This window comes from Coregonus clupeaformis, chromosome 26, assembly GCF_020615455.1.
Source record: "Coregonus clupeaformis isolate EN_2021a chromosome 26, ASM2061545v1, whole genome shotgun sequence".
Lineage (NCBI taxonomy): Eukaryota > Metazoa > Chordata > Actinopteri > Salmoniformes > Salmonidae > Coregonus > Coregonus clupeaformis.
Window position 1 is genome coordinate 47,690,408 of NC_059217.1, and position 12,515 is coordinate 47,702,922.

The following is a 12,515-nucleotide window of genomic DNA, read 5'->3' on the forward strand; positions in this document are numbered from 1 at the left end:
TCGACGTTTACTGTCCGTTCATTCATATGACTGGTGGAGCAGAAAAACATCAACTTACTTATTAACATACTTACCTACTTAATCTAATGTATTGTTGTGTTGCAGATATGACAGGGTTAGGGTTACTATCTAATGTGTTGTTGTGTTTTAGATGGGAGAGTGACCATGACAGGGCTAGGGTTACTATCTAATGTGTTGTTGTGTTTCAGATGGGAGAGTGACCATGACAGGGTTAGGGTTACTATCTAATGTGTTGTTGTGTTTCAGATGGGAGAGTGACCATGACAGGGTTAGGGTTACTATCTAATGTGTTGTTGTTTCAGATGGGAGAGTGACCATGACAGGGTTAGGGTTACTATCTAATGTGTTGTTGTTTCAGATGGGAGAGTGACCATGACAGGGTTAGGGTTACTATCTAATGTGTTGTTGTTTCAGATGGGAGAGTGACCATGACAGGGTTAGGGTTACTATCTAATGTGTTGTTTCAGATGGGAGAGTGACCATGACAGGGTTAGGGTTACTATCTAATGTGTTGTTGTGTTTCAGATGGGAGAGTGACCATGACAGGGTTAGGGTTACTATCTAATGTGTTGTTGTGTTTCAGATGGGAGAGTGACCATGACAGGGTTAGGGTTACTATCTAATGTGTTGTTGTGTTGTAGATGGGAGAGTGACCATGACAGGGTTAGGGTTACTATCTAATGTGTTGTTGTTTCAGATGGGAGAGTGACCATGACAGGGTTAGGGTTACTATCTAATGTGTTGTTGTTTCAGATGGGAGAGTGACCATGACAGGGTTAGGGTTACTATCTAATGTGTTGTTGTGTTTCAGATGGGAGAGTGACCATGACAGGGTTAGGGGTTACTATCTAATGTGTTGTTTCAGATGGGGAAGTGACCATGACAGGGTTAGGGTTACTATCTAATGTGTTGTTGTGTTTCAGATGGGAGAGTGACCATGACAGGGTTAGGGTTACTATCTAATGTGTTGTTGTGTTGTAGATGGGAGAGTGACCATGACAGGGTTAGGGTTACTATCTAATGTGTTGTTGTTTCAGATGGGAGAGTGACCATGACAGGGTTAGGGTTACTATCTAATGTGTTGTTGTGTTTCAGATGGGAGAGTGACCATGACAGGGTTAGGGTTACTATCTAATGTGTTGTGTGTTTCAGATGGGAGAGTGACCATGACAGGGTTAGGGTTACTATCTAATGTGTTGTTGTGTTTCAGATGGGAGAGTGACCATGACAGGGTTAGGGTTACTATCTAATGTGTTGTTGTTTCAGATGGGAGAGTGACCATGACAGGGTTAGGGTTACTATCTAATGTGTTGTTGTGTTTCAGATGGGAGAGTGACCATGACAGGGTTAGGGTTACTATCTAATGTGTTGTTGTTTCAGATGGGAGAGTGACCATGACAGGGTTAGGGTTACTATCTAATGTGTTGTTGTTTCAGATGGGAGAGTGACCATGACAGGGTTACTATCTAATGTGTTGTTGTTTCAGATGGGAGAGTGACCATGACAGGGTTAGGGTTACTATCTAATGTGTTGTTGTTTCAGATGGGAGAGTGACCATGACAGGGTTAGGGTTACTATCTAATGTGTTGTTGTTTCAGATGGGAGAGTGACCATGACAGGGTTAGGGTTACTATCTAATGTGTTGTTGTTTCAGATGGGAGAGTGACCATGACAGGGTTAGGGTTACTATCTAATGTGTTGTTGTGTTTCAGATGGGAGAGTGACCATGACAGGGTTAGGGTTACTATCTAATGTGTTGTGTGTTTCAGATGGGAGAGTGACCATGACAGGGTTAGGGTTACTATCTAATGTGTTGTTGTTTCAGATGGGAGAGTGACCATGACAGGGTTAGGGTTACTATCTAATGTGTTGTTGTTTCAGATGGGAGAGTGACCATGACAGGGTTAGGGTTACTATCTAATGTGTTGTTGTGTTTCAGATGGGAGAGTGACCATGACAGGGTTAGGGTTACTATCTAATGTGTTGTTGTTTCAGATGGGAGAGTGACCATGACAGGGTTAGGGTTATTATCTAATGTGTTGTTGTTTCAGATGGGAGAGTGACCATGACAGGGTTAGGGGTTACTATCTAATGTTGTTGTTTCAGATGGGAGAGTGACCATGACAGGGTTAGGGTTACTATCTAATGTGTTGTTTCAGATGGGAGAGTGACCATGACAGGGTTAGGGTTACTATCTAATGTGTTGTTTCAGATGGGAGAGTGACCATGACAGGGTTAGGGTTACTATCTAATGTGTTGTTGTGTTTCAGATGGGAGAGTGACCATGACAGGGTTAGGGTTACTATCTAATGTGTTGTTGTGTTTCAGATGGGAGAGTGACCATGACAGGGTTAGGGTTACTATCTAATGTGTTGTTGTGTTTCAGATGGGAGAGTGACCATGACAGGGTTAGGGTTACTATCTAATGTGTTGTTGTGTTGTAGATGGGAGAGTGACCATGACAGGGTTAGGGTTACTATCTAATGTGTTGTTGTTTCAGATGGGAGAGTGACCATGACAGGGTTAGGGTTACTATCTAATGTGTTGTTGTGTTTCAGATGGGAGAGTGACCATGACAGGGTTAGGGTTACTATCTAATGTGTTGTTGTGTTGTAGATGGGAGAGTGACCATGACAGGGTTAGGGTTACTATCTAATGTGTTGTTGTGTTTCAGATGGGAGAGTGACCATGACAGGGTTAGGGTTACTATCTAATGTGTTGTTGTGTTTCAGATGGGAGAGTGACCATGACAGGGTTAGGGTTACTATCTAATGTGTTGTGTGTTTCAGATGGGAGAGTGACCATGACAAGGTTAGGGTTACTATCTAATGTGTTGTTGTGTTTCAGATGGGAGAGTGACCATGACAGGGTTAGGGTTACTATCTAATGTGTTGTTGTTTCAGATGGGAGAGTGACCATGACAGGGTTAGGGTTACTATCTAATGTGTTGTTGTGTTTCAGATGGGAGAGTGACCATGACAGGGTTAGGGGTTACTATCTAATGTGTTGTTGTTTCAGATGGGAGAGTGACCATGACAGGGTTAGGGTTACTATCTAATGTGTTGTTGTTTCAGATGGGAGAGTGACCATGACAGGGTTACTATCTAATGTGTTGTTGTTTCAGATGGGAGAGTGACCATGACAGGGTTAGGGTTACTATCTAATGTGTTGTTGTTTCAGATGGGAGAGTGACCATGACAGGGTTAGGGTTACTATCTAATGTGTTGTTGTTTCAGATGGGAGAGTGACCATGACAGGGTTAGGGTTACTATCTAATGTGTTGTTGTTTCAGATGGGAGAGTGACCATGACAGGGTTAGGGTTTCTATCTAATGTGTTGTTGTGTTTCAGATGGGAAAGTGACCATGACAGGGTTAGGGTTACTATCTAATGTGTTGTTGTTTCAGATGGGAGAGTGACCATGACAGGGTTAGGGTTACTATCGAATGTGTTGTTGTGTTTCAGATGGGAGAGTGACCATGACAGGGTTAGGGTTACTATCTAATGTGTTGTTGTTTCAGATGGGAGAGTGACCATGACAGGGTTAGGGTTACTATCTAATGTGTTGTTGTTTCAGATGGGAGAGTGACCATGACAGGGTTAGGGTTACTATCTAATGTGTTGTTGTGTTTCAGACGGGAGAGTGACCATGACAGGGTTAGGGTTACTATCTAATGTGTTGTTGTTTCAGATGGGAGAGTGACCATGACAGGGTTAGGGTTACTATCTAATGTGTTGTTGTTTCAGATGGGAGAGTGACCATGACAGGGTTAGGGTTACTATCTAATGTGTTGTTGTGTTTCAGACGGGAGAGTGACCATGACAGGGTGGTTCGGTCCATATATGAGGAGATGGAGAGTCAGATCAGAGAGGAGAGAGAGAAACGACTGGCTCAGGTAGCTATCTGTTCTGAAAATAAAGTATGAAAATGTATTCAGTAACTACTTTAAGTCGCTCTGGATCAGAGCGTCTGCTAAATGACTAAAATGTAAAATGTGAATGGTCTGCTGGGCTATGGACAGGGTGGTTGTTTAGCAACAAAACCGACGTATGCGCAACTATGGGGCAACACAGTCGGGGCTGGCTTAGACTGTTGACAACATTTAAAATGTATTTAGTTTACATGTTGAAAATATAAATACATTTGCACAATGAGCACTTGTTGTCTCTCATACATCATTACAGTTGTTGGTTAGCTAGCGAATTGTAGCTATATTAGTCAACCTGGTCTCAGAGCATTTCATATTATTCTGTGTGTAAATCCGAGACTCCATTTACTATGGTATGGTATGTTTTAATTTGTGGGTGTCCATCAGCCAATTCGTACAATATGTTACGAATTTGCTAAACTTATGATATCTTACGAATTCCAATTTGTTGTGGCTAACGTTAGCTAGCTGGCTAATGTTAGCTAGCTGGCTAATGTTAGCTAGATGGCTAATGTTAGGCTAGGGGTTAGGGGTTAAAGTTAGGGTTAAGGTTAGGGGAAGGGTTGGCAAAGTTGCTAATTAGCTAAAATAGTCTGCGATGAGATTAGAAACACGCAACCTTTGGGTTGCTTGACGTTCACGTTATACGCCCACACGTCCACCCCGACCAACCACCCTTCTTTCGTTTTTGCCTTAAGTAACCTTCTGTCTTATGTATCCGTACCAAACGTAACATATCATACTCATTTGAGTGTCATGGCTTTACATCTACTATGTTACATCTAGTCTATGAGACCGGGCTGTATTATCATAGACATGACATCAGTCAAAACACTTCAAAACAAGACAAGCTATCAATAAGAAGATATATAACGAACTGAAACCAGACACCTATGATTCCCAACATGGCAGCTTCTTGTCATTGTTGCTTGCTAATTTTTCGATGAAAGTTGGTACCGACATGTAACCTATTGTAGAATATACATATCCCACAATGCATCATCCAAATATAACGATTGCCTATACCTACGCATAGTGGCTCAAATAATTTGTTCTATTTTTTAAATACTAAAACGGCTTATATAAAAAAATTATAGGCCATCATCACTGTTAATGGTGAATGACAGTTCTTCACGTTTTACGGGTGAAACGTCCATGCTGCATCAGCATGCCAACCATTTGATCCCAACCAGTCACATGTGAATATGCATTTCAATCTTATTGAAAGATGTAGGCTAAGTAACTAAGGTTTTAAGCGAAGTATTAGAACAGAGTTAAGAAGCTACACTTCCATTTTGTTTCAATCCAAGCATTACATTTACATTTTTAGTCATTTAGCAGACGCTCTTATCCAGAGCGACTTACAGGAGCAATTAGGGTGAAGTGCCTTGCTCAAGGGCACATCGACAGATTTTTCACCTAGTCGGCTCGGGGATTAGAACCAGCGACCTTTCGGTTACTGGTACAACGCTCTTACCCACTAAGCTACCTGCCGCCCTAACTAAGCCTAGTGAGCTGTTGAGGTCTGGCCACATGAACATTGTTTTTTTTTTTTACATCATAATAAAATGTCCTAAGTAGCCTGTTGGTTCAACACTAGAGCCTAACTTTATACTATGCAATCATATTCAGTTCGTTATGTGGAATACTAATGAATCATTAAAGCGATCTTACGAGACATATTGATTTAACTTTCATCTAAACTTTGATTAAGCAAGCATCGTTCTGAGAAGTGGCGGAGTGTTGCTCCTCAGCATACCATGGCTGCACTACTTGCTCCTCGGCGTACCGTGGCTGCACTACTTGCTCCTCGGCGTACCGTGGCTGCACTACACCGCTGATAACAACGCACATAAAGGAATGCAGCATCTTCCTCGGTTGCCATTATATGATTTTCTTACTACACATGCGCAAACCTGCCCAGCAAAATATAGCCCAATTCTGTCCCCATTCTCCAATCGTACTGCCGCCGAGGTGCCGCCGAGGTGTATGTACTTGGCTTGACTGAATCGTTAAATGTGAGAGGTTCTCCAATGGGTACAGCCCGTAGACTCAGAAAAAAACGGTGTGATGTATTTCAGCCCTGGGGCCTCCCGAGTGGCACAGCGGTCTAAGGCACTGCATCGCAGTGCTTGAGGCGTCACTACAGCCCCGGGTTCGATCCCAGGCTGTGTCACAGCCGGCCGTGACCAGAAGCCCCATAGGGTGGCACACAATTGGTCCAGCGTCGTCCGGGTTAGGGGAGGGTTTGGCCGGCCGGGATGTCCTTGTCCCATCATGCTCTAGCGACTCCTTGTGGCGGGCCGGGCGCCTGCACGCTGACTTCGGTCGCCAGCTGGACGGTGTTTCCTCCGACACATTGGTGTGGCTGGCTTCCTGGTTAAGCGAGCAGTGTGTCAAGAAACAGTGCGGCTTGGCAGGGTCGTGTTTCGGAGGACGCGTGGCTCTCGACCTTCGCCGAGTCCGTAGGGGAGTTGCAGCGATGGGCCAAGACTGTAACTACCAGTTGGGGTAAAAAAAATAAACTAATGTATTTCAGCCCTAACTAATGGCTGATCGTGATGATGATGATGATAATGATGATGACTGTACTTCATGTTAAAGGACAGTATCAGACAGTGGGACAGAAGACAGAAGATTGCTGAGGAGCTGAAGACGAGGGAGCAGGAACTGGAGATCGCCCTGGCCAATCAGAGAGAGGTAGAGACATCGTAGACTTAGACAGGTGACTCTTTGTATCTGTCACATTATGATGTCATTGAGCCATCGAGGCCACCTCCATTTTGAAGTAGTCTATTTTCATCTTCTGTGAGTTTGTAAACAAACTGAAAGGGTGCGTACTGCCACCTGGAGTGCTCAGGGAGATTTTAACCCGGGGCTAAGCGAGTGTTCACACTTGCACATTTATGAAGTGGGCTAGCACCAATCTTAGCCCAGGGTTAGCTGGACCTGCTCCGAAGCAGGGTTAGCACCGACTTTTCAGAAACACTGTGCCAAAATAGCCAGTGTAAAACAGGGTCAAGAACAATGCATACATGTATTACCATGCATACAATATACAAATAGAAACATGCAGAGAGTGTTTGGTCCCCTGCTGATTTTGTGCGTTTGCCCACTGACAGGGACATGATCGGTCTGTGGTTACTGTCCAATCACAAAAGCTTCACTCTCATTTAATTTGCATATGCTCGTGATGCCTGTGATGTGTTCTGCACGGTATTTTGATAAGTATGTAAATTCATACTAATTCATCCTTCCATCTGAGGACAAAAAAACGAAATACTTTAATCCCTGCAAAAAACATTGGTTGCTATGCCTAACAATAACGGTTGCTATGCAGGCTGGCTAACATCTTCTCACTTAGCCAACTATAGGTCCTAGCTCTACAGCTGAAAGGGCTCCATTTGAGTCTGTTGTCATAGCTTTTCTATTAATATTTAATTGGATAGATCCATGATAATAATATTGTTGCATGATTTCGCCTGGATCAGAAAAGTTGATATTTTTGTATTAATTAGGATCCCCCATTAGCTGCTGCAACAGAGGTCCAAACAGGGTTAAAACAGTTACATCACAACAAAACACAACAACAGCCTACATCAATAACACAATACATCATACAATACATTATTACTCTAATATTACAGATTTACAATATAAAATCCACAATACCACAACATTACTGTGTTTGTGTAGAGTGCATGTGTTAGTGTGTGTGTGTGTGTGTGTTAGTGTGTGTGTGTGTGCGTCTCTTCACAGTCTGCGTTGTGCCGTGAGGTGTTGTTTTTTAAATCTGATTTTACTGCTCGCTTGAGAAACCTGATGTGGAAGAGAGTTCCATGTAGTCATGGCTCTATGTAGAACTGCGTGTTTCCCGAAATCTGTTCTGGACTTGGGGACTGTGAAGAGACCCCTGGTGGCATGTCTTGTGGGGGTATGTATGGGTGTCTGAGCTGTGTGTTAGCTGTTTGAACAGACAGTTCGGCGCTTTCAACACGTCCTCTCTCTCTCTCTCTCTCTCTCTCGCTCTCTCGCTCTCTCCCTCTCTCCCTCTCTCCCTCTCTCCCTCTCTCCTCTCTCCCTCTCTCTCTCCCCCCCCCCAGCTGGAGGCTCGTATCCAGGCGCTGGGTTGTGAGCAGACAGACATCAGGGTCCAGAACCAGCGGCTCCACAGCCTGAACACACAGCTCCAGGAGCAGCTGGAGACCAGCAGAGAGGAGCTACAGAAAGCAATGGAACAGTTAGACTTCCTACAGTCAAACACTGCCCAGGAGGAGAGGAGCAGAGAGAGGTAGGAGAGACGGAGAGAGAGGTAGGAGAGAGAGGTAGGGGAGGAGAGGGAGGGAGCAGAGAGAGTTAGGAGAGAGGGAGGTAGGAGAGAGTTAGGAGAGACGGAGAGGGAGCAGAGAGAGGTAGGAGAGACGGAGGGAGCAGAGAGAGGTAGGAGAGAGAGGGAGGGAGCAGAGAGAGGTAGGAGAGACGGAGGAAGGAGAGAGAGGGAGGGAGCAGAGAGTGAGAGACAGACAGACAGACCAGGGAGAGAGACAGACAGACAGACCAGGAGAGAGACAGACAGACAGACCAGGAGAGAGACAGACAGACCAGGAGAGAGACAGACAGAGCAGAGAAAGAGCAGAGAGATGTATAGTTTGCAGAGGGGAGGGGATGCTAACTCTTACATGCTTTGCCATATTCTCTGAAAAATGTAATATTTGTGTTGTTGACACTGTATGCTTGAAATTACATTTTTAGTATGTGTACGTAATCGTTGCGGGAATTGAACCCACAACCTTTGCATTGAGGTTGTCATAGGATACCTGTGTCTCCCTCTAGGACTGTGCTCAAGGTCTCCAAGAACATGCAGAAAGAAAAATACAGTCTGCAGAGACAGCTGGAGTTACTGAGGTCTGTCTGTCGGTCTGTCTGTCGGTCTGCCTGTGGTCTGTCTGTCTGTCTGTCTGTCTGCCTGTGGTCTGTCTGTCTGCCTGTGGTCTGTCTGTCTGCCTGTGGTCTGTCTGCCTGCCTGTGGTCTGTCTGCCTGCCTGTGGTCTGTCTGCCTGTCTGTCTGCCTGTAGTCTGCCTGCCTGTCTGTATCTGTCTGTCTGCCTGCCTGTGGTCTGTCTGCCTGCCTGTGGTCTGTCTGCCTGGCTGTGGTCTGCCTGTCTGTCTGTCTGTCTGCCTGCCTGTGCTCTGTCTGCCTGCCTGTGCTCTGTCTGCCTGCCTGTGGTCTGTCTGCCTGGCTGTCTGTCTGTCTGCCTGTGGTCTGTCTGTCTGCCTGTGGTCTGTCTGCCTGGCTGTGGTCTGTCTGTCTGCCTGGCTGTCTGTCTGCCTGCCTGTGGTCTGTCTGCCTGCCTGTGGTTTGTCTGCCTGGCTGTGGTCTGCCTGCCTGCCTGTCTGTCTGTCTGTCTGCCTGCCTGTGGTCTGTCTGCCTGCCTGTGGTCTGTCTGCCTGCCTGTGGTCTGTCTGCCTGGCTGTGGTCTGTCTGCCTGGCTGTGGTCTGTCTGCCTGCCTGTGGTCTGTCTGTCTGCCTGTGGTCTGTCTGCCTGGCTGTGGTCTATCTGTCTGCCTGGCTGTCTGTCTGCCTGCCTGTGGTCTGTCTGCCTGCCTGTGGTCTGTCTGCCTGCCTGTGGTCTGTCTGCCTGCCTGTGGTCTGTCTTACTATATGTTTAAAGTTCTTTGTTTCTGATTTGTTTATCCTCTCAGGGATATGAACAAACGTCTGAGAGATGAGAAAGACACCCATCAGTCCCAGAAGAGGGTCAGTGTTGGTCACCTGAGTCACCGACCCTCTCTCCTCCTCCATCAGTCTGTCCCCCACTCCCACTGTCTCTGTACGGGGCTCCACACCCTGGACACACCCCTACTACCCATACTAAACTATGCTAATTCTCCCTGGACACACCCCTACTACTCCTACTAAACCATGCTGGGGTGGCTTTCTCAAAGCCTTCGTAGCTAAAGTAGTACCAATTATTGTACCAATAATTTCAATCCTATGGTTTAAAGGAGGCAGCTCTAGTTGTGGGTAATATCTGGAGCTGTGATGACATTTCCGTGTCACTGTTTGTTGGGGCTCTTTTGAGAGTGGCTCTGAGCAAAACAAGGCCTGGAGGTCTTCCCTGGTCAGATCACGTTACATTGTAAGGAAAAACTCCTGGGCCTAATCATACTGTACCATAAAGAATGTTGCTGTTGTGTGTCGGTGTGGTTGTGTGTCGGTGTGGTTGTGTGTCGGTGTGGTTGTGTGTCGGTGTGGTTGTGTGTCGGTGTGGTTGTGTGTCGGTGTGGTTGCGTGTCGGTGTGGTTGTGTGTAGATGTGGCGAAGGAACAGAACAATTCCGCTGGTACCTCAATTCCGCTGTCCTATCTCAACGCAAGGGAACCGGTGTTTCTGAAGTATACAGCATTATATTGTAAAAAAAAAAAAAATAGTTTGCTGAGTGTTTTGAACAATGTTATTTTGAAGGTGTGAATATACATACATAATACTGTATCTTTAATGGTCTCTAGATCCACATGTAGCACTTTCATCTTTCTTGATCATATGGTTTTATTTAATAAACGGAACAAAGTATTGAGAACACAGGAAGTTCTAGAAATCCAGCATACAGTATAAGGTTGGAGAATAAACAACTACACATATTTTCCTAGTTTTCCTAGTGCAAAAGCAATGTTCCAAAAATTGACCCTAAACCTCACTGTCATGTTCGTTTACAGACGTGTCAGACCAAGGCGCAGCGTGATATGCATACATGTTTATTTGGAATGAATAAACAAGCGATAAACTAAACGAAACGTGAAGTCCAAGGTACACAAACAACATACCTTAACACGGAACAAGATCCCACAACCCACTAGTGCCAATAGGCTGCCTGAGTATGGTCCCCAATCAGAGACAACGAACGACAGCTGCCTCTGATTGGGAACCACACCGGCCAACATAGATCTAGACATACTAGATACTACAACATAGAACAAACACAACAAGGAATATACACACCCTGACTCAACATATAAGCGTCCCCTGAGTCAGGGCGTGACATACACATATTTTCCTAGTTTTCCTAGTGCAAAAGCAATGTTCCAAAAATGACCCTAAACCTCATTGTAATCTCGCAGTATGATTTAATTTGAAACGTGCGTACTGACGAGACGATTATTTAACTAGAGTAAACTGAGCAATACATTCATATTTAACTAGAGTTTAGTAAACTGAACAATACATTCATATTTAACTAGAGTTTAGTAAACTGAACAATACATTCATATTTAACTAGAGTTTAGTAAACTGAGCAATACATTCATATTTAACTAGAGTTTAGTAAACTGAACAATACATTCATATTTGCCTCTTCATAATACGTATTGTTCAAATTAAATCACGCTGTCAGATTATAATAAAGTTGATGGTAATTGTTGCGCAATAATAATAATAAATCGCTCCAGAACTCATAAAATGTAATATCTGTGTATTTACCTGTTAACTATTTTTGGATATGTGTGGATATTTAACGTTTACTGACCAAATAAATGTTGTTGATCACCATTTTGGTGCTGAATAAACATGATCCTATACTAAACAATACCTACATCCATTTTGGTTTTCTTTCTCGTTTCTCTGCTGTTGTGTAGCCTCCTAATGTCCGAAAGCCTCTGCAGAAGAAAGGCTCTATAATAGGGAACTACATACTGCAAGACAAGCCAATCGAAAGGTTGGTTCCATCCATGATTCAGCCACTAAACAGTTTGTTAATGCAGGCCGCAGCATTAGTATATTTATTAAAGTCTAAAACGAAGTAACAGTTGTAGTAACTAAAGTTCGAAAAGTTATAGTAACTAAATATATAAGTATAATTGACCTAAGGAAGTAACTAATGTTCTGTCCCGTTGATTATTAAGACAGCTGAGCTCATTCAGCCAATCAGAGCTGGAGCTGGCTCCAGGTGGGACACCGTCTAACTCGTCCAAGAGGAGACAGGGATTCAGAGAACACAGCTGTGCCAACAACGGACAGACTGACGAAATACAGGTACTGTGGACTCTTCAAGTGGAATCACGTGTGTGTGTGTGAGAGAAAGAGAGAGAGAGAGAGATATGCAAATATAAGTCAGAGGACATTTGCATTCTGTAAAACCATGATGGAAAGTCTGGGACATACTGACATTATGACTGGGAATTTAGAGAGACCAACTGAACAACGTCCCATACCCCCATCTTCTCCTTCCTCTACAGGCCAGACTGACCAGCCCCCACCCTCAGAGGGTATTCAAGGTGGTGTTTTTGGGGAACTCTGGAGTGGGCAAGAGCTCCTTCATCCACCACTACTGCACTGGACACTTCCCCAATACACTGGGTACTACTGTGGGTAAGAGAGTTAGACCCAATAACACACTGGGTACTACTGTGGGTAAGAGAGTTAGACCCAATAACACACTGGGTACTACTGTGGGTAAGAGAGTTAGACCCAATAACACACTGGGTATTACTGTGGGTAAGAGAGTTAGACCCAATAACACAGTGGGTATTACTGTGGTTAAGAGAGTTAGACCCAATAACACACTGGGTC

The 12,515-nt window shown here is 44.5% G+C and overlaps 1 protein-coding gene across 1 annotated transcript in view; it reads left to right on the forward strand.

Annotated features, from left to right (window-relative positions):
- cracr2b (calcium release activated channel regulator 2B) overlaps positions 1 to 12,515 on the forward strand; it is a 34,846-nt gene that overhangs the window by 9,512 nt on the left and 12,819 nt on the right. Inside the window, exons 6-13 of the mRNA XM_041849863.2 lie at positions 3,826 to 3,916; positions 6,554 to 6,649; positions 8,053 to 8,240; positions 8,783 to 8,854; positions 9,653 to 9,707; positions 11,582 to 11,661; positions 11,849 to 11,978; positions 12,182 to 12,314. Coding sequence (XP_041705797.2) covers positions 3,826 to 3,916; positions 6,554 to 6,649; positions 8,053 to 8,240; positions 8,783 to 8,854; positions 9,653 to 9,707; positions 11,582 to 11,661; positions 11,849 to 11,978; positions 12,182 to 12,314 — 845 coding nt within the window. The remainder of the gene's footprint in view (positions 1 to 3,825; positions 3,917 to 6,553; positions 6,650 to 8,052; positions 8,241 to 8,782; positions 8,855 to 9,652; positions 9,708 to 11,581; positions 11,662 to 11,848; positions 11,979 to 12,181; positions 12,315 to 12,515) is intronic.